Raw genomic sequence first — 26951 nt, 5'->3', positions numbered from 1 at the left:
GTGTGTACTTCCACTACGATGTGGTGACACTGGGCTTAATTGTCTCTTTATATGGATGTTTACCCACTGGGAGATCCTGGATGGCAGAGACTCTGCATTTCCCTCCCTCCCCTCCTCCCTCCTTCTATAGTGCTTAGAATATAATAGTTGCTTGGTAAATATTTGTTGAATGAAAGCCCTCTAATTATTTTAATTCATTTTAAATGCAATCCTGTCCTCTACCTTCTTTTATTAGGACTGTTTCATTTATCTTTTAAGTTCTGCATGGGTCCATTTTCTAAACCCAGTATTGTTTTTATTGTACCATTTAGGCCTTAAGTTCTTCCTATCTCTCTTGATTAGATATGGAGTTTTGTGAGAGTGTATTCCATGCCCAGGGTCTTTAGGAAGTTTAACTTATCACCTCTCATGAAAACTAGATGGTAACAAAAATAAATTTTTTGGCACAATCAGTCATGATTTCTGATAAAGGTCTTTTGTCTCAAAGGAATCTAGAAATAGCAAAAGAGTCCGCCTCTGTAACGATGAAAAGGCCAGGCCCCATTGGCAATTACTACCTTTAGAAAATAGACCGCTGTGGAGCTAGTGGCTGGGAATTCAAATTTCAAAACGTTCAAGCCTCATGAAGAATCATGAGAAATTAGCTCAGGAAGTGCAGACTCAACATCCAAGAAAGCCGAGTAGGGACTTTCTGTGTCTTTGGCCGGAGTCTAAGGTCAGGCACTTACTTGGATGCACTTGGAGTCTTGTTCCACTCCCGAAAGTGAGTGTTCTGCTGCCTGTGTCCACACCCTGGTACAATGCAGTACAAATGCCTGCCCTCTGCCACCCAGGGCGGCTGCCTGCGCTTCTCACCTCCCCCCAACATTTACAGCCTTCACTCTTGGGAATGGAGCTTTTGAACAGCCTGTTCCATCGTTTTGATGATAAATTTCTCTCTGTGTCACTTTATGCCCAATAATCAGTCCCCCTAGGTTTCTGCTTCCCTCCCTGCCATACCTGCATCCTACCAACCCAATTCAATGACTTTACTCATCTCTTCAGAAACGCTAAGTCCTGGACCAAAGCTGCCATGGTCACCATGGCAAGAAGGCTCAGGATAGGCAAACCAAGGACCAGACAGGTAGCCTTTGAGGTCTGGGGTCTTCCTTCACAGAGTGCAGGAGGGGCAGTGGTGGCAGTGTGGTGGCATGGTTAACAGTAAGGCCTTGGAGTCAAATAGATTAGAGTTAAATTCTAGCCCTATTATTCCTAGCTGTGTGAACTTGGGCAAGCTACTTGCCCCAAGCCTCTGTTTCTTCATCTGTAAAATGGGCCTAATACCAGCTACCTAGCATTAGGATGGACGTGAGCACTGAATGAGAAATTCTTTGAAGGACAGAGTATGGTCACTGGCACATGTCAGGCATTCAGTAAAGAGTAGCTAATAATATGGTGGTTCCCAGCAATGCTTTCCACTGAGGGAAGGATGAGGCTTCTTGTAGCCAGAGGAGACCTGTCCCTGCCCCACCGCCCTCTCCAGCACCCCAGGGTGCCTCAGCATTCTGGTTGGGATGCTGTCATGTGCGACAGATATCTCATGGATCCAAGGGGACGTGGCGAGAGATTCTCAGCCATGGGGTTGAAGGGCAGGATGGGCCCCTTGGCTGCCAGGAAGATAGTTCTGCTTCAGAAACCTAACCAAGAGTGAAGCCTCTTTTCTCAAACCTTGGTGATTTGTCCTCTGCACGCACTGTGCAAAACCCTTGTCCAGCACAGCCTCAATCATTTCATTAGACCTGACACAATGGTAAGTTACTCCCAGACAGCAAAGGACTCTTTCACGATGGAGCAGCCCAGTCACAGACTCCCTCATTTTTGCAGTATCCTTCCATCATATATCCTCTGTCTACAAAACATCCCTTGACCGTTTCTATAATACTCACATGGATGAACAGCAAGCCTGGTCCCTCTTCCAAATATAAGTCCATAGTTTCTTCCTGATACACACAGCGAGGAAAGCCTTTGCTAAAACCCGTCTCACATGACCTCCCTCTACCTATTGCTCCAGTGGTTGGGGCAACAATCCGGGGAAACACTGGCCAACGCCCCCAGAGTTGCAGGAATCTCCCACAGCTGTCCTGGAACCCTGAGCCTAGGGGTGGTGATGGGAGCCAGGGACTGGGGACTAGAAGAGCTCCTCACCTCCTTTACCCAGCAGAAAACACACGCTCCTGTCAGTGGAGAAGCAGGGCAGCAACTCCCCAGCAGCCGTACCTCCAGCACCACCCTGCTTGCCTGAAGCCACAGCAAGGTGTGACTCTGCTACTCTTTTGTCAGATACAAGTGCTCCCAGGATGGGCGGCAAAGGAGATTTTTATATTATTCAATATACTGTCAGTGGAGATGCTGAGAGGAAGGGAGGGTGGAAGAAACAAGGGGCACACGAAGGTTTGACACAGTGAGCTTCTAAGGACGTTAGGGGTGGCATTGATGAAGGACATGCCCTCCGCCCTCCCATGGACATAATAAGTTGTCTGGTACCTACGGGGTAGGAAGAGCGGTGGGTGGGGGAGGGGGTCATATGTCCAGGAGGATCCCGGCTCACTTACTTGGTGTGACCAACACTCGAGTCCCCTTTCCAAAAGTGAATCTGTTCCCATAATCACACTCTGGGAAAGTGCATTACAAAAAGGTCCTGGGTTTGCCCACCCTCTCATGGAGGACACACACGCTTCCCAGTAGCTCTAAAAGCTGGGATCCTGGGAAGGCTGATCCTAACCTTTTCCTTCTGATGGGTGCTCTAAGCACAGGAGGGAGACTCCCTAATGGCTGTAGCAGCTTCAGCCCTGATGCTACCCATCACCTCCATTTTCCTCATCACAGCCATCAACAAACAGCCTCTGGCTATTTCTCCTCTGGGAAACACAGAACCTTTACAAAACTTGGTGAAAAACCTGCCTCCTACATAGGCCGGGTGGGTGTACGTATTTCTAAAGATACCAGGCAGTGGGACTTCCCTCACAGTGGTTAAGAATTCACCTGCCAATGCAGGGGACACAGGTTCGATCCCTGGTCCGGGAAGATCCCACATGCTGCGGAGCAACTAAGCCCATGCGCCACAACTACTGAGCCTGAGCTCTAGAGCCCGCGAGCCACAACTACTGAAGCCCGTGCGCCACAACTACTGAGCCTGCGCTCTAGAGCCCTCAAGCCACAACTACTGAAGCCCGTGCGCCTAGAGCTCGTGCTCTGCAACAAGAGAAGCCACCACAATGAGAAGCCCGCGCACCGCAACGAAGAGTAGCCCCCGCTCGCCACAACTAAAGAAAGCCCGTGCGCAGCAACGAAGACCCAATGCAGCCTAAATAAATAAATAAGTAAATAAATAAATAAATAAGTAACTTAAAAAAAAAGAAAAAAGACACCAGGCAGCAGCCTGCATTTTCCCACCTCAGCTGCCCCGCCTGAGAGGAAGGCGCCATTGCCTTAGGGGCATATGCAAAAATGTATTTTTCACTTTGCCAGAAAGAGTAGGAGCAAGAGCATTTCCAGCAAGCCAGGCCAGGGCACATGCTAAAAACATGCCTCAGCTTGACTCAGAGTCACCGCATCCTCTCTGGGGCTGAGCGAGGTTTCTGGGTGACTCACGCCTGACTCATTCCTGTTTCTACTTTTTCTATCCTCACCTAAGTCAAGGCTGCTTTCTGTCAAGGGGGCTTTCTGTCAAGAAAGTCAAACATCTCAGCAGATAACAGTCTTAAATCCGTTTCCAGAAACACAGGGGTGGAATCCTGCTTGCTCTCTGCCAGGGAATATGGACTGTCCATTGTCACTGCTGTCCTGCCTCCAGTCAGTAGGGTCCCAGGTCCTGCGCATGACCACATACAGCACACTGCTTGGTGCACCCACATATAAATTGTTATTAGACTTTTAACAGATGAGTGTTTTGTTTTTCTGACAAGACTGGAAGTTCTTGAGAGCAAGAACCGCATCTTATGCTTCTTCTTTTCTTGGTTTGTTTGTTTCATTTTAAACCATCTATGGCCCCTGGCTTGATGATACTCGATAAGCACTTACTGAGTTGAACTGACTTTTACTGTGCATAATTACTGGGACAAGAAGGCCAGTTTTGGGAGAGGTTAAAATCTAAGTATACTTTTGGTAAATATGAGCTGCAAAACCTAAGTGCTTAGGCAGGGAAAAACCAAGGAAGCATTTCTCAGAGATAATCAGGAGGCAACATAAAAACCATGACATCCTGAAGTTCTTATGGACCCTCAGCAGAGAGGGGGCAACTGAATGAACAAGTACTTGACTGCAAAGGAAACTCAAACATTTTTCTTCTGATACCTTGACATTGATTCTCCTTAAAGGGTAAAACGAATAATATGGCAGAAAAAATATATTCTGAGTTAGCAGCATTGTTATGATCAATAATAACAAAACAGTAGTGGTAATAATAATAATAATGATGTGACAATAATAATGATAATCATCATCGTCATCATATTCTATTATAGACCAGAGCAAATGCTACATATATAAATATAAACCCAATGCTGGAGGTGGGGTTACACATTTCTGGAGCGCTGACTTACTTGGGCTGATCAAAAGTTGGGTGCCAGTTCCAAATACGAATTTCTGATAACCTGTGTTCACACTCTGACATAACTCTATACAAAATGGTACCCTATAACTGGGCCAACTCTATACAAATGGTGCCCTATAGCTGGACCATAGCTGGGGATTCCTGAGTCACACACAAGTTAGTTACTAAGCATGTTCCCGAGTTTGCGTACATGCGCCAAAGTGGGAAGAGGCGTGCAATTTTACTCTTTAACCTTCATTTCTAAGACCATTGGAAGATGACAAGAAATAAGTCACAACTCAATAGGAAATCCTGCTTTGTATGCAGTAGATTATATAAAAAATGTCATGAATATTCAGGTTGAAAAAGCCATTTATGTAATTACAGAGTTTCAGTTCTAGACGGGACCTAGGGTAGTTATGTCCATCCACACTTACTAAGTGTTTACTACATGTTTCTGGCATGAATGAGGCTCGTGGATACATATAATGCAACATTAGCATCACCAAACTATTTTCTTACTTAAATAGCAGACAAAACCCTTGGGGGAAAATCAGTGAAAACAGATATCCTTCAACTGTAATAAAAATCAGGCTATTTCAAGGAACTTACTTGCTTCAACAAATAGCCTTGTTCCTGTCCCGAAGACAACTTTGGAGCCTCCGCTATTTCCCACAGTGATTTGTGCTGTGACAAAATAGGCTGCTTCCTTTTCCTTCCATTTTTTAACCATAGCTGTAAAGCAGGCCCAGGGAGCCTATGGGAAGGTGCTCATAATAAGGAGCAATTTTTTATATTCTCCCAGTAAATCCATTTGGTTTCTTCCTATTCATGAACAATCTCATACCTCCTACCTACTGGAAGGGTTAGTTCACCAAACAGTAGTCATGGAATATGGCCCAGGGACCAGGATCCCCACGTTTTCATCCCAGCCCTAGTTCTCACTGATTTTATGATAATGGACAATTCGACCAACCTCTCTGGGTCTTAATTTCTTTACTGGAAAAAAAGAGGTTTGGATTTCCCTTTCAGAGCTAAAGTTCTATGATCCAGCAATGTCCAAAGTGCACTCAATGTTGCATATTTCTATAACTCACAAATGAATCAGGCACTTATAGATGGGTTACATTGGACACTGGTCTGCATGGGGAAAATACAAGAAATTGTGAGGGGAAGGGAGAGTCAGAATAAGGAAGTGGCTGCTGCCAGCTCTTCTGTCTCCTCTCTCCATTGGGGTAAATTCTCCCAGCAGCCCCTGTACTACTTGTTTCCTCATTAAAAAGGGAAGAGAACCCTTTAGATTTGGGGCATCCAAGTCAAGATTTCCCAAAGCTCCATGTCTCAAGTCATGGCAGTATCTAAGAATGGAAAAGATAAATTCCATGTATTTCCTTACTAACTCTGATTGGCATCCTCTCTCATTCCTAGGTAAGCCCTGGCACAGGGTCTGTGACATAATGTAGTAGAAAGAGTAAGCTTTGAGATCAGGCAAGCAGACTGTGGTTTGAATCTAGACCCTTCCACTCACTAACCCTGGGATCTTGGGCAGTTACTTCTCTGAGCCTCAGTTTCCTTTTCTGTAAAATAGGAATACTGTTCCTTGATCCATAGTTGTTTGAAGATAAACAATACTGTCTGTCATGCCCCTACTATCGTATCTACACATCGTAGAAACTGAGGTGGTGGTTATGATTTATATGTTAAGTTAAATGATTGATTAACAAGGTTTTTTTAGTGTTATAGAACTTGTTTGTGAAATAGCCATGAGTCCATATCCTTGGGTTGTATAAACTCCAGGATGGTATAGGAGTAAGAACCACAGATTTTGAGGGCTTCCACCCTCTCATCTCACACTGGAAGAGTCTGAGGCACACAGAGGGGCAATGACTTGTTCAGCGTCACACCGCCTGTTGGGGCTCAATCAAATCTAGAACTCTAGACTGCAACCAGAAGCCCTGGGCTCCTTTCTCTGCACTTCACTGATTCTTCTTGAATAATGTTTAGTGCAAAGGGACATCATCTCTGGAATGAACTTGGTAGGGCTTATTTGGAGCATAGGTCAAGTGACCTTGAATAGTCTCCTGCAATGAGTCTCAGAATCAATGGCAGTGGAAGCAGGAAAGTTCTATTAGATCAGGGCCATGCAATTTTCTGCTCTTCTGCTTTTTTCCTCTTTCTGGCTCCATTTAGCTCAATTCTAGTGCTAAAAACTCTAATACTGGACAGAGCTTCTGTCAGCCTCACGTCTTGGGAAAAGTCTTAATAGCTTGCTAAACTCTAACTTAAAGAAAATGTTCTTGGACAGTCTTTGAATATTTTCATTAATTTATCTGGGTGCCACAATTCTTAATACTTCAGCACTAGATTATGGTTAATTATAAATAAGATACAAATGACAAAAATAATATCTCCTTTTCTCCCATTCACCGTCACTGGAATACATTTTGTAGTTACCTTAGAATTGCACACTTACTCAGCTCCACTTTTAGCCGGGTGCCTTTCCCAAAGGTGAGTTTGTTTGCCCCTCCCCATGAGTCCCACAGTGTCCGCTGCCTCACAATAAACTCCCTCTGTCACTTCACCCCTTTTCCTGATTTACCCTGATGAGTTAGAAAATACTTAAGATTTAATATAGCTATTTGACTTATTCATAGGAGAAAAAAGCTCCCTCCACCCCAAATGGAATAAATTCATAGGCTGCTGGTGCCAGGAGGGCAGAGGGGTCATCAACCAGACCTACTTCCCCTTTTATAGAGGAGAAAACTGAGGCCTAGAGGCAAGGGATCTGCTCCAAGTTACACTGCTAGTTGGTAGCAGAGACAAAAACACGGGTCTCTTTGATTCTCAGTCTAATATTTTTCCTTCTCCACCACATACTGGATGTACTGTGTTGCTTACTATATTCACTTCTTCCCTTTGGCCGGGAAACTTGATTTTTCTGGGTATTTGATTTCAATTAAACAAGCACTTATCAAGCACTTACTCTGTAAAAGGACCATATTAGACACTTCATGGTATATAACAGGAACCTCTGCTCTTAAGGATCTTTCAATTTTAATAGGCAGATCTTCTCAGTAATGAAAGAATTCTGTAGCTGTGTGTGTCACAGATTGTCCAAGACTCCTCAGCTAGATCGGGGATATAGAGGGAAGAGGAATGGGAGGGATACCGGGGGTGAGGCTACAGTCTAGTCTTTAAACAGGAAGCCAGGCTATTTCTGGAGAAACCAGGTTTGTCTTAATTATCTGGGTATTAGTCTCTATTCCATTCTACCTAGCAAATTAGTTCTACTAATTCAACTAATTCAACTTCTAATCCTACTAATCCAACTCTTCTGTTGGTTATTTTCATTTTTCAAAGTGCTCCATGAAGGCTCAACCTTAAACTCATAGGTCAACTGATAAAACAAGGATGATGCATCCACAAGGGTAAAACACAGAAATTACATGTAGAAGTCTTAAACCAGAGAACGAGAAAACAGGAGTGGGATTGGGTCAACATTTACCTGGAGAGACCAGAAGCATAGTCCCCTTTCCAAAAGTAAGTTTGTCGTATCCTGAATTCACACTATAGCAAGCCCCCATACAAAAATGGCCTGCAGTGTTGGGTCTTTCAACCTCTGATTGCTTACGGAAGGGAAAGAAGACCAGCATTTATGGAGAACCTACACATGCCAAGTGGGTTGACAATCGCTATATATCACCTTGCCTTATTTGGGCCGTTAACTGTGCCATGAACTCTGATATTATTGTCCTTATTTTACAAATGAAAAACAGGTGACGTGGGGTTAAGCACACTGAACCAGCACTGCTACACAAGTACCCTGGAGACATGAGACTTTTTAGCATAGGACAGATACATGTTAGGAGGAGCTATGAGTGAAGAATCTTTCTCCTCCTTCCTACGAGATTGAGATTGCAGCTGTATTGGGGTTAATTCTCTTGCTAGAACCAGACATTAGACCTCTAGTAACAGTGATGCCCCGAACTCCAGCGTATCCTCCATCACACAATCATTTCCTGAGACGTGAAAACATTTTCATCAATCTTCCTGTTGTTCCCTTGATACTCTACTCACCAGCCCTGACCAGCAGTCTCGTCCCGCTCCCGAAGATCCATGTAGAGCCTCCACCCTTCCCACAGTGTTTCTTAGTCAGCCAAAAACACCCACAAGCCCACACACCCTTCACATACCCAAGACTGAGAGATACAGCCCTTTCACCTATGAAGGGGACTACATCTTAACTTTCTTTTTACATTCCACATAACACACAGGCCATTCAACTTAAATATGGGCATTTATTGTGCAACACTTAAAATGAAGCCTCTCTCTCCTCATCGTTCTGGGTCTATCACCACCAAACTTGTGATTTTCAACTCTATGCATCCCTCAGATGTATCTAGTCCTTTTGTCTCCATCACACTTACCAATTTTTAGATTCCTGCCATAGTGTCTCTCCTAGTTTTAACTTCAATCAATTGAAACTTCATGGAATAGCATCCAGATCATTGAGGGACAGCTTCCTGCTCCTACAGTCAACTTATTTTGCAGACTTAGGCCTAGTGGTAGCCTGGTTACTTACTCGAGTCCTGTTCTGTCCCCAAAGCCACGCATCCTGATTAAAGGGCACCCACTCTGCTTCAGGTCTGGTAAAAAACACCACTTGCCTTCTCTTTGGTTCTTATGCTCTGCAAATCTACTGTTTTCAGTTGGCCTCATGGGTAGTGTCTTGGCTTTCTTTTCTATTAAGAAAGAACACAACTTGGATGGAATAAAACTATTATAATGTTAAGGGTTGGATGAGGGATCTTTCTATAATATCTTTATTTAAATCTTCTGAAAATGGCCAGAAAAGCCCTATTACATCCCCGTTATGTGCTCCAAATGTTACAATCTGAGAGACAACAACACAAGTAAGGAGAAGTGCTTAGGAATTTAGACTTACTTGGGGTGACTTGAAGCGTTGTTCCAGTTCCAAAGGTAACCTTTTGGTTACCCCCAGAATTCACACTGCATTTCAGGCCTTTACAGAATGGCTTCCTTTCTGCCATTCTCATGTGGGTGACATGTGAGTCTCTGTACTTCAGTAGAAGAGAGAGTGGTTTTCACCGATGCCTATGGCTACATGAAAATAGCTCTTTTACTAAGAATCTACATATTCTCTTCATGTTGAGAAGAGAATATGTAGATTCTTACATATTCATGTCCAAGCTGTCCTAGCTTTTTCTTTTTGTTCTGAAAACAAATAATCATAATATTTTACATGTGTATAGCATTTACTAGTTTATAAAATACTTTCATATCCATTAGCTTATTTTATCTTTAAAAAAACTTATGAGGTGAGATGAAATATTTTCATTTTATAGGTGAAGAAATTGTGGCTCAGATGCACCGATCAAGCCAGGATTAGGACTAGCAGTGTTCAGGCAAACTTTGCCTTTTTCATTATGATCCACTCTCTGACGGAGCTGTGTCAGTCTGTTATTTCTGGTTCATCGACACTACTATTTTTCCTCCACAGTTAGATCTTTCTAGCCTCTGTGCCATTACTTTAACATTTCTTTCTATTTCAGAATGCACTTAAATCCACATAAACCATGCACTTCTTGATATTTGGGCCCTACAAATACTGCAGTAAGTTCAACGGGTCTCAGTCACCACATTAAGCCTCCTACTTTAGTGACATATTGTCTACTTACTGGGTTTTATTGATAATCTTGCCCCAGTCCCAAAGATGCATGTATTATAAATCACAGCACCGTGCTGCCTGCCAAGAATTCCTGAGCTACCTTGATAATAGATTAATGTGATTAGCATGTATCTATCCTCCTTCCTGGGAACTCTGGCTGGGATTTACCCCTTTTTTTATTATTGAAATAAAGACTAAGCCATGGAGTTAAGCCTCTGAAAGCCTCTTTTCAGAGCACAGTAGAATTGATGGAGGGGAAAGCCTGAGAAGAGTCCAGCTGATGGTCTTTAGACAACTCTGACACATTTCCTTCAAAAATTTCACCAAGTCATCTTGTTTTACCAGCCAAAGCATATCAGCTTTGATTCCCATTTTTACTTAGGAATCAATTCCTGTACACGAGCTCATTTTACCAGTGGTTAGAAAATTGCTCCTATCCCTGTGGGTAATCTTTCTTTCTTTTATCAGTTTAGTGTGTTTTAAAAAATTTGTGAGCATGGGGTGGGACAGGGGATATGGTTGGAGTATTAGACACGAGGGACAGCATCTGTTTTTTTCATTTTGTTTTGATGGCTTTCATCACTAAACCCCAATACTCCTTGAGTTAAAGAATAAGGACACATTTAGTCATGTGTGCAATGTAAGTCTGCAGGATAAGTTCAGGCATTATGAACAATAATAACCAGGTACTTACTGGAACATACTGATACGGTGGTTCCTTTCCCAAAGACCAACACACTTCCTGTCTGGTAGGCACAGTGAAATGAGGCCCTGCAAATACCCTGAGTACCTGTTCACTGCCTCCAATGTGTATATAACTACAAACAATGGACACTTGTATTCTGTCCTTGCCTTTGGCAAGGAACTCAGTGAGCTCTCAGTGTTTGGGAATGCAACAGTAAAGCTCTGTTACTTTGTGAGAAGGAGAGGGTAGACGGGGGTGTGTCCTCCACTTACTCAATAGCTATTCACTGAACACCTCCATGTGTAAGGCACTGTGCTAGGCACTGGGATAGAGCAGAAAGTTGCTAGGACCCTGTCCCAGTCCTCGTGGCGCTTACAATCTAGTGGGAGGCACACAGAAACAAATCCATAGATAATACAATATCAAGTGATGAAAGTGCAGGAATAAATCAGGCTGGATAAGGGGATGGAGAATCAGGTAGCGGCTGTGTTTGGTGGCTTGTTAGAATGGTTGGGCAAGAAGGGTCTCTCTGAGGAGGTGATATTATCTGAAGTGAGATCCAAGCGTGGAGGAATGAATCATCACCTCTATTTACAGATGGTCTTTAGACAACTCTGACACATTTCCTTCAAAAATTTCACCAATAGAGGTGTAAAGCCAATAGAGGGCCTGAAAGATCAAAGCCTGGCTCCGAATCACACAGTGTCAAGGACGGCCATGGACGCTTAGATCATGCCTTCTCTCTGTTGAAGTACTAGATCTAGTTCTACCATGTAAATTCCTGGTTAGGAAAGACAAAATGAGACAGAGATTCTTCCAAAGTGACTTTGGGATGTTATCTGGGTAATTGGAAACTGTGGCACTCTCTGTTGAGGCATCAAGGTTGTAAGAGGAGGCCAACTGGAAGAGAAGGTGTTAGCATCTCAGAGTGTTTCTCTGATGGCTTTTCTGATGGAGCTGGCCACTGAGATGGGGAGACTTCTTCCATCCTGTTTCCCTATTAAGTTGGCAAACAATGCAATCCATTGCCCAGCAAAATGAGCTCTTACAGTTACGATGGGGAGGATACAGGGAGAGCTCTGCTCCCCACTAAATCTGAATAAACCAAGGACATTTGCCAGTCCACTTAAATGAACAAAAAACCTGTTACATGTCTCAGTAACTAATTGAATTCAAATTTCATGGCAATACTTACTAAGAGTCACCTTTAACGTGGTCCCCCTTCCAAAAACCAGCTTCAGGCTGCTTAAAAACCCCACAGGGATCTATTTCACCACAAAAACCAAAGTGAGCTTCATTTTCAAGCACAGGAATTCTCCCAGGTTCTCTCACTTGGTTGAAACCCAGTTCAGCACCAAGCACATATTTAGGTAAACTCAAGAAAAGTCTTAAATTCATACATTCTTTGGAATGGTAGGAAACCTCCGAAACCATTTCCTACAGGCTCACAACCTCAAGCATTTCTCTCCCAAGTGATCTCAGGTTTTGATGATCTCCAGGGACAGTCTTAGTCACCAATTCTCACGTTCTATATTCTCACAACTAGAAAGGTTCACCTTATATCCAAATTCAACCGTTTCTCTGCCATAGCCAAGATCCATGAAGCTTTTTTATCCTCAAGTTTACCCTCAAATGGAATTTTTCATAAAATCTGACTCTCAAAAAAATCACGAATCACCTGACTGCCCATACTTTTCAAAGAGATTTCACATACGTTATCTCATTTGAGTCTTACAAAATCCTTTGAGCTAGACAGAGCTGGAATCATAATCTCCATGTCATAGATGAACTGAGGCTTAGAGAGCTTCCCATGGACGCATGGTTGGTGAGTGGCTGAGCAAGATCCATTGTCTTTTGGCCCCGGGCTGAATGCCTTAATGATTTATTTGTACACGTTCACGTATTGATCATATCACCTTGGCTTTCAAGTATCTTTCCCTTCTTTATTCTCTTCCTTAATGAAAAGGACAATATCGTCAACAACAAAAACAATATCCACCCCCTCCTCAAAAAAAAAAAAAAAAAGCACTCTAAACAAACCTCCAGCTCAACTTTTTCAGAGCAATGTCCTTTTAATCCTCACACACTTTCTGTGAGCCAGGAGATAAGAATTACCAATATTTCAGTTGCATTAATTGGGAAAACTGAGGGCCAGAGGAGATAGATCAGAATGCTGGTTATAGAGGCTGCAGCCTGGTACAGACAGCAATATATTTAACCTTAGAACACATGGGTCCTGGCCCTGCTATCGTGACCACATTCAAATCGCTTAACCACCCTGAATAGAGAGAATCATCGCTTTCCACCTTCCTCTACCTTGTGGGACAATCAGACAAAAGATGTGAAGAAATAAGGAAAGTGCCTTAATTGTTTTCCTTTTCTTAAGAAGACAGACCCTAGAAAATATCAAGATGGCGATATCCTTTACCCACACTGAATCTGTGCATACCTATGTGCTTATGCGTTAAGAGCAACACTACGCATTTCTAAGGCAAGTTTGAGACAGATTAATGTGGGCCAACACAGCGCATTCAGTTTAAAATTGATGGCTAGGCTCCTGCTTCAATGCTGGAAACAGAACTGTGGCTCAAGAGCCGGTACTCACTCGGCTTGACTAACATCCTGGTTCCTCCTCCAAAGGTTAGCTTGTTCCCTGCAGAGTTGTTCACACAGTGATTTGAGCCCCAGCAAAAACCACAGGGACCAAGGAAATCACAGTCCATAGATGCCTGTCGAAGGCCCTGTCCTATGGCCATGGCAAAGTGGAGGGCTTGTGATGGTTAAGGTAATCCTGTCTCCCAGCGCTGTGCACACTTTGTAGAGCTGGAATGCTTGTCCCTGGGCACGTATTTGGGTCTCGCCCTTTCATATATTTACTTACTTCTCTGCTTTGGCTGTTTGGACCTGGATCTGTGAGTGAGGATAATAGGTGTCAACCATAAACTCACTCAGGGGCCCATTTGACCATTCGTAACCCACAAAGGAACCTGAGAACAGGAAGCCCTGTAAGCTCTGGGAAACTTCAGGGTCAGGCTGGTCATATATCCAGCGTGGAAATGCTGATGAATTCACCCATACACAGGCATGCACGCCGTTAGCATCTCTATATTCAGTTTAGTGCACAGGGAAGAGCCCAAAGAGAGGAAGGATACTTTAGTCTTGGGTCCACCCAGGCCCTCCGAGCTGCTGTGCACTGCAGATCAGCTTTACTTTCCTTGGTCCAAGTTTCAGACCCAGACCCCCTCCAGCTATTCTAGAGCCCATTCATTGGTGAGGCTTGTACTAAGGAAACGGGGAGGAGGCTTTTTGGGGAAAGTTTACAGAATATGATGGGGAGGTCATTCCTGATAAGAAAGGAGTTGATGGAGCCCCTGATAGGGAGATGGCTGAGAATCACAGGACTCCAGAAAAATAACCCTGGCAACTCTGTACCTCAATCTGGCATGCCCAGCCTGGGTTGAGGGTCACATCCTTCCCCTCGCGTTGGGTGTGGACCAGAGCAGGTGTTTCGGGATGCCTCACACTCTCTAGTGGGGCTGCCCTTCTCCTTTGCCTTTAGTGGGGACACATACCAGTCTCCTCTCAGATTCTCAAGTTCCTGAAAGTGACGCTAGGTGGTCTTGACCTTCCTTCCACTTCCCCATCCCTGTCTAACTAAGAAGGAGGGTCCTCCAGTAGCAGCAATATACATATTCCCTAAGACATTTCCCTAAGTCTTCCCTAAGACTTTCCCTTTAGCCCCTAAAGACTAAGGACATTCATTCATCTCCCTTTCCAATTTCTTCATAGTACTGTTTCCCTGGAGTAGAAAACAACCCACTCACCAGGTTGTACAGTTAGCTGAGTTCCTTTTCCAAAGTAGAGCCTCCCCAGACTTGAGTCTCTATCGACACAGTGCTGGGCCCCTTTACATGAACTTGGTCCTAATGTTCCCCATCACTCTCTCCCCTGCCCTGGGGGACAGCGTTGAAAATTCACCCTCATCCTCTTTAAGTGGCTTTAAGTCTTTTTTCTTGTGCAGCCGACAGTCTGAGCGGGACAGTCAGATCTCATTCGCTATCTCTCAGGGGACAAATGGTCTGGGCTAACAATAGTCTTCCACCAGCAGAGGCCCTCTCCCATCAGAAAGCAATTACACGGCCTTTTGAGAGTGTTTAAATTGGAAGGAACTTTGCTTCCCTGGCCCTATTTCCCAGTATAAAAGGCTGCTCACTTACTTGGATTGTCATTGTGTTTGGATCCCTTTCCAAAGCTGAACTTGTGAAAACTTTGATAGACTAGTTCTGTCCTCTGCAAAATCACCCCATTTCCCTCATTCGACCTCTGGTCGTCCCTCCAGGCATTCTCTTTTCCTCTTCTTTCTTTTTTTCTTCCTGATATGGTCCTTTATTTTCCCATTTATGGCCCTGGGAGATCATACCCCACCATCTTCTAGGTATAAAAATCCCAAATAGGTTTTAGCTGATGAATAATTCAATGACATATTTCTTTGGCTATCAAAATAATAAAAATAGAAGAAACAGGTCTGAGCTAACCTTCTCATCCTCTAGGCTGGAGTCATGAGATCTTAGCGCTTAGCATTGAAAGGGAGCCCAGAGATAATTCAGTCCAATATCTAAAATAGCATAGAAATCCCTTCTACAACATCAGATAGTCAGCCTAAAGGACCCAGCATGCAGATCTCCAAGGAGAAAGAGTCTCGCACTTCACAAAGCAGCCTTTCCACTGCAGGCCGTTTCCCCTTGTTTAACAAGATTGCACAGGAGGCTGAGACACATATCCTTTCAGCCGCTGGTACTAACCTCTCTCCTTGTCTAAATGGCAGTTCTTCAAATATTTGGAAAGAGTTATGTCTCATCTTAATACAACCCAGTGACTTTTGGGGGGGACCTGAGATAATTTCAGATAGCTAGCTTGGTTTTTATCTGACCGTAAAGCCCATGCTCTCAACAAATTTATCCTTGTGAAGGCATCCCTGAGGCAGAGAGCATTTTGCGGTGGAGGAGGATGTGAGGGAGACCCATGAGGTAGACAGGTTAGGGTCCTAATGGTTATGGTCTTAGCACAAACTGGGAAATCTTTTTGGAATTTAGTTACTGACCATTGTGCTTCCCAGCTGGAATTGCTTGTAATTGTGCCCACCATTTTGTTCTAAAATTATTCTCATTTTTTCCTTCTTACTTACTTGCTCTTACAGTTACTGTTGTTCCTGCTCCAAACGTCAACTTGTAGTCATTAGAGTCACAGTGCTACGTCTTCCTACGCAAACCTCGTCCTGGATAAGAGAGTGGGCTGGGGGGACATGCAGGCTGCCCTGAGGTCTAGCGCTGCCCCCTCTGTGTAGGAGCCCTTTGGTAACTATTTTAACCTCTTGCTTTGTTTTTCACTTTCACAGTTTCCTCACCTGTGAAAGTGGGGATGATAGTATCTATCCCAGGAGACCGTGAGGAAGGTTAAATGACTTAAAGTATGAGAGACATTTACACAATACTTTGCACATAGCAAGTGTTCAGTAAATGTTAGATTATTATCAATATAATTCTAATATATAATTTTAATTTAATAAAATTTTAATTTGTCATATCTCCTCTCTGAAACCCTGGACATTCATAGGTCCTTTAAGTTATATCCAAATGCTTTTTTTGGGGGGTCAACTAATAAAAGCAGCAATAGTTAAAATTTGGGAATTCTCCTTATATAGGATACCATCCCAAGAGTATGGCTGGCAGTTTCAGAATGTTTACTGAATCATAGGATTTGTTTACTACATTTTATATCTGTTTAAGGGACATATGAACAAGGACCCAAAACACAAAATAAAAGAACTCAAAATAAATACAGACTGGTAGGTGACTTTTTTTTGTAGACAACTGTCACTTACTTGGCTTTACACTGAGTTTCGTCCCAGATCCGAAGTAAAAATCTGGAGTTGTACACCATGTTTACTCTCATTACAAAAAGTCTCCTGGACTTCCTAAAAGGGAGGTGTGTTATCCAGAGATGACTAACCAAGTTAGGCCAAGACTAATGCAACCCCACCAGCTTTTTTTTTTTTTTGCTACTTTCCTAGAAAATTCAAGAACCAAAGTGAGGAATGAGGCAAGAAGACCCATTCATTATCAGAGACAGGCAAGACAAGGGCATCTGATTTTCTTCAGTGCTTTTATCGATTTCTTTTCTTTAGTTTTCTGCTTGGGTTCTTTCTTGTGTCTTCTGTGCTTCATACGCACAATATTTGAAACAGGGACACTGTAAATAAATGCTCTTTACCTTTCTCTTTTCCTAATTATAAATGGAACGTCTCCTCCGGTGGTGGACTGGATTGTGAGGAGAATCCTGATTCTACCTTTAGTTCCAGGGCTATCTGGAAGCTTCTCTCCTTGAGTTGGACCTAGGTCTGTGTCGTGCTTGGCAACCTGACCTGAGCTGCTTTTTAAGGACACCCTGAACCACAACAACAAGCTAGCAGTATTATGTATGTATGATCAAACAAGATCACTGCGTCTTAGCTGTTAAAGTACCTCCATTATATAACCAAATGTACTTTAACAGCCCCCGTCCAGCCCCACAGTGAAACTGTACATTTTGGCTTCTTTTTTCCTGCTCTCTGCCTGCATATTCCCTTTAGCAAGGGGGAGAATAAAGAGGCCGCAGCGTTGGCTGTCATTTGCAAGTCTAGATGAAACATTATTTATGGACAAAATATTTTGCTGACACTTTCAAGAGAAAGGAAACCTCAGAGCCAAGAGTTAGACACCCACACAGTTTGGATTTAAACAAATCTCAACAAATGAACACAGTTAGGAGAAATAAAATAGAGGTGACTTCAGTCTAAGGCAAGTAATTATAATACTTATGCAGTTTGGGAGGGCAAACTTGTTCTTACTTGTAGAAATGATAAGCAGTGTGTTACAGGCACACTATGCTGGAAGGGCACCAGAGAGCTATAGAAATAGAGCTTCATTTAAATATCTTAAATAGGCACTTTTGTGTTTAGCAACTTATGTAGAAATAAGCCAGGATAGGCTAGAAATATGGCTGGCCAACGAGACTTGGTTTAAGATAGTTCCTGGTAAAACCATCTTGTAGCATTTCTCCTGGTTCTAGTGAAAATATTATGAGAAAGAGAGGTTCCCTTTATGGAATCTGATCCTATTCTTCTAGGTTAGGATAGCTTCTTTTCTACTCATTTTCACCAGCTCCTATTCCAAACTTAGCAAAAAGGCTTCTCTTTCTCTTTGGTTTTTGATAAATAATTCTCTTCTTATGTTACCCTTTTAAGTATGTGTTTTTAGTATCTCTCCCCCCACCCTACTCCACCCCCCGGCCCATTACGTTACATAAATGTACAGCATACATTTATAGATTAATAAATCCGTGGAAATAGTATTTAATTGTAACGGCCTACCAGGTACAACAGTCAGTTGGGCCCCAGATCCAAAGGTCAGTTGCCAGCTTGAACCAGAGGAAACACTGTGCTATGCCCAACAACAAAAACCAGATCCAATAGGCCGGGTTGGCAGAGCACAGAATAAAGATTTGGCAATTACTTTATGAATTAGGTGTGTATTATTGTCAATCTAGGTTTGATCTGGAGTAACCAAATTGCCTATCTACAAATTGTAAATAAAGCCTTCTTTGTCTTTATAAGCTCACCTTCTTTTAGGGAATCTTTGCTTCCCACTTTCTACTACAGAGTTCCAGGGGTCAAATATATGCTTTAACATATATAGAGCACTCCCTGATTTTAGAGGTCAAACCTCTAAGTGTTCACATCTTTTCAGACTCACAAAGCCCAGAACAGAGAATATTTCTCTGCTGCTCTGGGGATCTCTGGGTTACGTCACCAGGAAACTGCCCAAACCCTTGAATCCTCCTTAGACTGAGTACAGGATCTAAGTGAGGTATAGAGCCGCATTAGTTATCTAGTTAATTTGGCCACGAGTTTGATACCAATAAAATAATTTTAGAATGATCAAATTATCAGGGAAATTTCTAGTTTTCCCCTTCACTTTGGGCCATTTCTTTTCTCATGACTATGTTGATTTCACTGCTAAAAGACTTTACAACTGCAACAAAGATCAATTTTAATATTTCCTAAGGTAGTGAGGATGGTATAAAAGCTCAAGAGGGATCAGGATATGGATGGTCATATCCCAGGGAACAATGGGGTCCACCTCCAGAATGCAAGTTCCCCGAGGACAATATCACATTGAGTTTCTTCCCTGATGGGTCAGCTGGTCCGAACGCTGAGCCTGGCATAGAGTAGGTACACAAAAATATTTGTCAGATGAGTCTTGCAGATTCCTCAGACCTCAGGCCAGGAGAATTAATGATAGGGACTTAAATTCTAGTCTGAGCTCAGCCATAGACTTACTGTGGGACCATGATCCGTCTCTTCCCTGGGCCTCAGTTTCCTTATAGGTGGACAGTCAGAAAAGATGACTTTAAGGGTTCTTCTCTCTGTTCCACGAGGCTATGTTGTACAAATTTTTGGCCTAAATTCTCAGAAACAGAAAGTGTCCCAACAGTACTTACGAATAAACTTTTTTTTTTTTTTAAGTGATTTTTAGACCTTGGGAGAGGCTAATCACTGTTATTCTGGTCAGTGATCATTACTTACAAGATTCCTTCTATACGTTGACATAATCTTAGCCGAAAAGAATAGCACCTGGCTTCCCTGGTGGCGCAGTGGTTGAGAATCCACCTGCCAGTGCAAGGGACACGGGTTCGATCCCTGGTCCGGGAAGGTCCCACATGCTGCAGAGCAACTAAGTCTGTGCGCCACAACTACTGAGCCTGCGTGTTGCAACTACTGAAGCCCGCACGCCTAGAGCCTGTGCTCCACAACAAGAGAAGCCACCGCAATGACAAGCCAGCGCACCGCAATGAAGAGTAGCCCCCGCTCGCTGCAACTAGAGAAAGCCCGCGCGCAGCAACGAAGACCCAACGCAGCCAAAAATAAATAAATAAAATAAATTAAAAAAAAAAAAAAAAAAGAATAGCACCTTAGAGTCTTGTTAAGGAATTAGAAGTCTTGTCGCTGATTACCATACAAGTCCAGGGCTACAGATCCTGGCCAATATCCCAAGTAATCAGTCACACATCATAGTCCCACCACATATATTCTGGGAGCAATTCCCAGACACTCCCGTGTGTGGCCCATTTTGCACACAGATGTCAGATCCTAGCCAGGGGGAGTTTTGTCCTTCTATTTGATGCTCATTCGCCCTTTCTAAACATTCATCATATAGTGTATAATTGAGTCTAAATCAGCCCTTAATCCACAGACATTGCTTAATCCAGGGCTACACATTTATACTTACTGGGCTTCACAGATAACTCGGTTCCCTGTCCGAAGATAAGCTTTCCTCCCTGATTATAATTCACACAGTGTTACATATCCTGTCAAAAACACATCCAGTCTTGCTGAACACATTTCTAATCCTCCACCCCAGAATCCACAGCCGATCTCTCCCACACCACAGCCTGAATCACGGCTCTACTTCTTCCTGTAACTTTATTCCTTATAAGGGGAATGAGGTACTTACTCGGGGGACTGATAGAGAAAAATGAGAATTCCTATGTATCCAAAAATGTTTCTGTTTAACACCAAACCGATCTCTCACTTTTGCTTACTGGCTCTGGGTATTGTTGTTCAGGGAGATGGCTTCCTTTCAAATATGTCATGGTCTCAGCTAGAAATACTTGGCACACGGGTTAGAATTAAGGGCAGGTGAGGCTCCAAGGAATCAGGCTTACCTGGGGCGACCATAACCCGGGTCCCTGCTCCAAAATTCAATTTCCCCCAGGCTTCAGTTGTCACACTGTGACGAACACCTCTACAAAATGGCTTCCCCAGAGAAGACAGCGGCTAAATGAAGACAAACGGCTCATGGGGAAACAATCTTGCTACAAAATGAGGGAACTGCATGATATGAGATACAAGCTTTCTCCCCCCCCTTCTCTTCTGATTTCTCTTATTGCAAGACACCAAGGATGATGTTGCCAAGAGCTGCCCTTCCTAGGCTGCAGGGCCAGAGAGTGGCGCTGCTGGGGTTAACGAAGACCAGGTTTAGGGAAGACTGGGCTCTGCAGGGATAAAACCCCACCATCTAGGGGTTTACCTGCTGCCAGACGCAGTCCTCAGCACCATGGAACTCAAGTTACAGCTGGTTACCACGGCTCCCCTCTCATTTAAATAACCTGCTGCTTCGAATTCACCATCTACCCGAAAAAGTGTTTGCTCCCTGAGTTCTGTTCCTGTTAGACTATGCCGGTCTCTGAGAGGCCTCAGTTTTTAAGTGCATGAAATGGGCATAACCCTATTGGAATCTCCTTCTGAGGATGACTTGCCATCAGATGGTTTTACTTATTGGAAGATTAAGAGAATGGACGGAACCCAAGGCTGGGTTGTCGGTGGGGTCCTGATGGCTTTCTTCCCTTCCGCACCTCCCAGAGCTCCTTCAAGGACAAGGGAGATGACCAGGCTCCGGGCCTTGGTCCGCTCAGCCCCTTTAATAGCCTTCTGGTCCAAGAAGGCCCCCTTGGGAAGGAGAGCAGGTCTTCCTCTTGGAGATAATCATATTCAGTGCACAATTCAAATTGGATGCCACTTACTTGGCTTGACAAGCAGCCTTGTTCCCTTCCCAAGGACACGGGAGAAGCCTTGTCCTTGAGCACAGTGATTATCTCAGCATCAAACACCTGCCAACTCAGCTTCCCCCCCCCCCGCCCCCCCGCCCCCGACAAAGCCCTCCTGAGAAGGGAAAGCTCTGATGTACTTCCTCCAGCATTATTCCCACGGGCCTGTGATTTTCCTCCCTGAATAAGCATCCCTCCCACTCCTTATCGTCCTTTCCATCCCGGCTCGGAGGTCACAATGGGCCCAGGCCTCAAGCACGGCTGGTTTCTGTTCCCACCTCTCCGTACTTACAGGGCAGCACAGACAATCTGGTACCCCCACCGAAGGTCAAACTCTGGGCATAGTTATTCCCACAGTGCCTCTGGGCTCTACAAAAACCCCTTAGAGCTTCCCCCCCACCAACCGCCCCCCCCCACCCCGAGCCCACCCCGCCCCATATCTCAACACCATCAAGGGCGCAGGACCCAGCCCCTGTGTTTTTCGTTTTAGGATGAAAAAAATCAGCCTGCTTGTCCTAAGTCTGAGAACAAAGGGGGTTTGGGACATGACAAGCAAGGGTTCCAAAACTTAACCCAGCAACCCCGGTGTCCTGAAGGATGCAGCTCTGCATTAATGAGCCAGAGTTTTTTCACAGAGCAGCTCAGGGGCTGGGAAGAGGCTTAGAGAGGTTCTCTCGTTTCTCCTCCTGCCTCGAGGCAGGGCTGCACTCCAATCAGCTCTGAGACCAGAGTGTCTATCTCCTTTTAAAAACCCTAGTGGGAAGCAGCCGCATAGCACAGGGAGATCAGCTCGGTGCTTTGTGACCACCTAGAGGAATGGGATAGGGAGGGTGGGAGGGAGGGAGATGCAAGAGGGAGGGGATATGGGGATATATGTATATGTATAACTGATTCACTTTGTTATAAAGCAGAAACTAACACACCATTGTAAAGCAATTATACTCCAATAAAGATGTTAAAAAAATAAATAAATGTTACAAGGTAATGGGGGGGAAAAAAAAAAAAAAACCCTCCAGAGGAAGTGCTCTGGCAACTGCTCCTGACAGCTCATTTTCACCGTTCACGAACCTGTTACGAAGGTTTTTATCACTAACCTAACTCCCTTCCTCTTGCAGTATTAGCCACGTCCTGTGGTCTGAGTCCCGGTGGGGCTGGAGAACGCAGCATCTCCAGCTTTTGTTTAATGCATCCTCTCCCAGATTGAGATGTGACTTGATTCCCACCTTACACTCAACCCCTTGTCTTCAATATTAACTGGCCCAGTTTGCCTCTATAGACTCCTGAGCCTCCATCCCCAGGTCTGAGAGTTTCATTTAGGGACTATTTTTCAGGCGCCATATTTCTCACGAGCTTCACTACCCAGAGGAGCAGAAACACGATCTGGGGCAAGAAGCTCTTCCCTGTGAATCTTCCATCCTCTCTCAATCCCTGTCCCTGCACATGGAGAACCCGTGCCTTGGGGCACTTTGGAGGGAGTCACGCTGGGGTCAGCTTGGTGAGAGGGTGGTACAAGGTTTGTGCCGCCGCAGCCCTCGCCCGACTATACTGTGAGCTGCGTCCCTGCTCTAAGGGGTTATTGTATAGCCTCAGATGCTCCAGCCATGCAGCTCTCTGCAGAAACCTCTCCCCTGCCTCTGACACTTGGACAATTTTGTATTTAGATTAGCCAGGATTCTTTCTATTTCCACTTAGACACTTTCCAATCCCAGGTGAAGAATTTCATAGAACAGGCTGACACTCTCCACCCTCCCCCATGCCAGCTCTTCTCCTGCTGCATGACAGAGCCTTGACAGAAGAGCCTGAGGGGCGAAACGAAAGCTCTACTGTGTGTTGGAGATGATGTTTATCATTATTATTAATAGCTAGGGTTTAATGAGCTCTTTCTGTGTTTTGGGCACTATGCTAAATAATTTAGCTGTTATTTATTTGATCCTTTCAATAACACAACAAGGTAGGGATATTTATCCTCATTTTATGGATGGGGAAACCGAGGCTCAGAGAGGTTAAGTAATTTGTCCAAGGTCACACAGCTAGTAAAGTAATGGTGCCAGGACTCGAATTTAGGTTTTTCTGTCTCCAAAGCTCACACTATAGTGCCTAAACTGTAATCACTTCGGGACACATGGCATCTCAGAGGTGCTGTAGAAGTAGACTCAGTGCTGAGTCTCATATTTACAGCAGAAATTTTATTCTCAAACTAGATGCCTAAAGTTCTAGTGGTTCTTTTCAGAGATTTAAATCACAGGGATGGGAGCGGGTAGTCAAAGTTAGATGTACAAAAGTACTTTCTGGCAGCAAGGGCTGCTAAATTTTGGAATTGATTACAGAGAGAAGCCGAGGAATTTCCTGCGCTAGACCATCAGACGGAGCCCAAGCGTATCCCATGTGGCCAGGGAGCCTGCAGGGAAGCCAAACCAGGCGTAGGGGTGCTGGGTCCCCAGTGGAGGTCCTTCCTGACAGTGTCACTGGCTCAATTATTGTTTATATCTCTATTTATTTGAAAATGTTGTATATGCTCCTGAAAGCTCCTCACCAGGAGCCAGAGCAAGTGTGTGTGCACGCACACACGTGCACGCGTGCACACACACACATCTCATTTTAAAGCAGAGAAAGAAACCAACTCTCTTTGGCCTGGGGAAAGAACATTAATAAAGAGCCCAAGCAGATGCACAGGAGTAAAGTATTTTTCAAACTACCGATTTGATTGATTGCCCCTAAAGGCACAGCCACAGAAGAACACAACTTACCTGGCTTCACAGTGAGCACGGTCCCGTCCCCAAATGTTAATTTGCCTGCATTGGTGTTACACAGTGTTCGGTGCTATTGCAATAACCTTGACTCGGGCCTCTAGGAAGACAGGTGGAGGTGGAGGAGGCAAGCAGGAAAACAAAACCTGAAATGACTGCCCATGGCCAGAACAATCTCCTTGTAATTAGGTTAGAACGTGGGACGAATACTAATAACTAGCAACTTCCCAGTCCGATTCTATTTGCCGTAATTCTCCTTGAAAGAATGGGCCTTGGCAGGAGCAACTCCTGGGAAATTCACTCAAAGTGGCTACTGCTTGGTCTCCTGGGATCCCCTCTTTGTTATTCCTGCCAGCCCTTTATCTATTTTCACCCAATTCCTGCCTTTTTTTCCCCTCTGCCTTCCTCCTCGTGGAGGTTCACATATTTTCTCAGGGAGGGACTACATGGGTCTTAAAAGCCAAGTACAATGCCCCAGGGAATATGTGCATTAATAGCCTTGTTTTCCAACTGGTATCATGAACCACCAAACACAAACCAAGCAAAGAAAACGCCACCTGTGTTTTGACAGCTTCTGCATGATGGAAGGCAGGCATCTTGGGAAGAATAATTAGCCAGAAAGAAGAACTTACTTGGTGTGACCAAGAGTTTGGTGCCCTTCCCGAAAATGAGTTGGTAACCCCCAACTCCAGAGTACACACAGAGTTTCCTTTCTTTGCAAAAACCCCACAGATGCTGAGAAAATCAAACCACTCACAGCATAGGAGCAGTGCTGACAAACGCTCAGGTTGTAACAACAACCAGATGACAGGCAAAAGAGAAGGGCTGTCACAGAGGCTTGCCCTGTGGGGGTGGGGTGGACCATCCCTGAGTCCTACAGAGACCTGGCTGGATTTCAGAGGTCAACTGGTCCATCCTCCTGTCTTCAGCCAAGGTGTTCTCGGACCAAAGACCTATATATTCTTTAAGAGCTCCTGGGAAGGTAGCTCTTCTTTGCCAACGGCCTGTGCATTCAACCAACTGTTCCTTATATCTAATTGAAATCTGCAGTCTGAGTTCTTTATGTCTTGAGCTCCTTTCCTTGAAGATGGGCAATTTCATGTCAACATGCTCCAAATAGAAACTTATCACAACACACAAACCAGTGCCAGTGGTCACCTCTGGGGAGGAAACTGATATTGAAGGAAGGGGGGTCAAGGTGAATATTGGCTTTATCTGTAATTTAAATTGTTTTTACAATGAGAAATTTTCGTGTATTACTTAGACAAATTAGAATTAACAACAACAAAATAAATAACAACAGTATATTTTCAAATGACTCTTGGATCTCAGACAAGCCTTCCTGTCCTCCCTAGACTAAAGAGTCTCAGGTTCTCTGTCCTAGGGTTTTGGTCTCCTGGGATCAGGGGAGGGAACTAGGTAGGATGTGTGGCCAGAACAAGCTGGAGGCGCTGAGGACGGGGTGAGGCACGGTGCTTGCCCATGATTGTCTGGTTAGCTTTTGAATTATGCCAGAGTAACCTGTTCATCTTCCTGCTTAGCACTGACTTCCCAGCTCCTACCAGAACTTTCTTGGGGGTAAAAGCATTCGTAGGTTCATTGAAAAAATCATTTAAAGGCAGAAGCCATTCTGATCAAAATTAGGGATGGCCAGGGGCACTTACTTGGAATCACAGCCAGTCTTGTGCCCTTTCCGAAGAGAAGCTGCCTGCTTCCTGAATTCCCACAGTGATTGCCTCCATAACAAAAACTCTGAATGCCTGGCCTTGGTGGTTTTCTGAATGTTTCTTCATGTTAATCTTTTTCCCTGGGTGGAATCACACAGAAATCTCCCCACTTAACCATAGTTTTTGTTTTCCCTTAGCACGTCTTTGCCTCCTTCTCCCTGATTCTCTACAAAATGTGGTATCGGTAAAATGCCCCTGGTTTGACTGTCTACTCTGCCGATACCCGCTTCCATACATGGAGTTGTGGCCCAAGAATGCATTTGTGAACCGCCTGCAAACTTCCGGCTTATTGTTAGCCTGTGAAAAATATTCCAAAGGAAACCCTGTCTCTGGCCTCATAATGAACTCTTTGCTGTGCTAGGAATAAAAAGGAGTGGCTGCTTTTTCTAAATGAAAAAAAAGATTTTGAAAATGGCACAGAGTAAGAAGGCTCCACACAAGATGTTGTTCTTGGCTGACGTACCATCTTTGTTGCCTCTGGATTAAAGTAGCTCTTAAAAAAGTTATCTTCCACCCATCCCTGGAACAAGTGAAATGTGAAGGCATGGGGCACCAGAGCCAGGACTCTTAGCAGAGGACAAACGGAGAAAATGAGTCTTTTATAAAGAGTGGAAGGAGAGGAGTCATAGGTAGGCTAGGGTCATTTCCAAAGCCACTTGGCTGGAGTCAGAAATCATCCTGGGTTTAATGATGTGTCCAAACAAAGTCCACTGGGGACAAGCCTTGTGGGGGAGACTTGAAGATGGACTCGACAAAATTTCACAAGTTTTTTACTCTCCATAATGTATAAACAATGAAAAAGGTAATTGATATTTAAGCAGCAAAAACACTGGCAGCAACTTTCTGAGCTCTAGAGGGGAAAGAATTTGATATTTGGCTAAGCTGTGGA

At 44.2% G+C, this 26951-nt stretch overlaps 1 gene segment (V, D, J or C); it reads right to left on the bottom strand.

Annotated features, from left to right (window-relative positions):
- Window positions 1-26951, bottom strand: part of LOC133084268 (T cell receptor alpha chain MC.7.G5-like) — a 610392-nt gene that overhangs the window by 11995 nt on the left and 571446 nt on the right. Inside the window, 1 exon segment of the C gene segment in view lies at window positions 20271-20319. Within this exon segment, the coding sequence occupies window positions 20271-20319 (49 nt within the window).

This window comes from Eubalaena glacialis, chromosome 2 (assembly GCF_028564815.1).
Source record: "Eubalaena glacialis isolate mEubGla1 chromosome 2, mEubGla1.1.hap2.+ XY, whole genome shotgun sequence".
NCBI classification, from domain to species: Eukaryota; Metazoa; Chordata; class Mammalia; order Artiodactyla; family Balaenidae; genus Eubalaena; species Eubalaena glacialis.
Note: the sequence above shows the minus strand (reverse complement) of the source record. Positions and strands in the feature narration are given on the sequence as shown.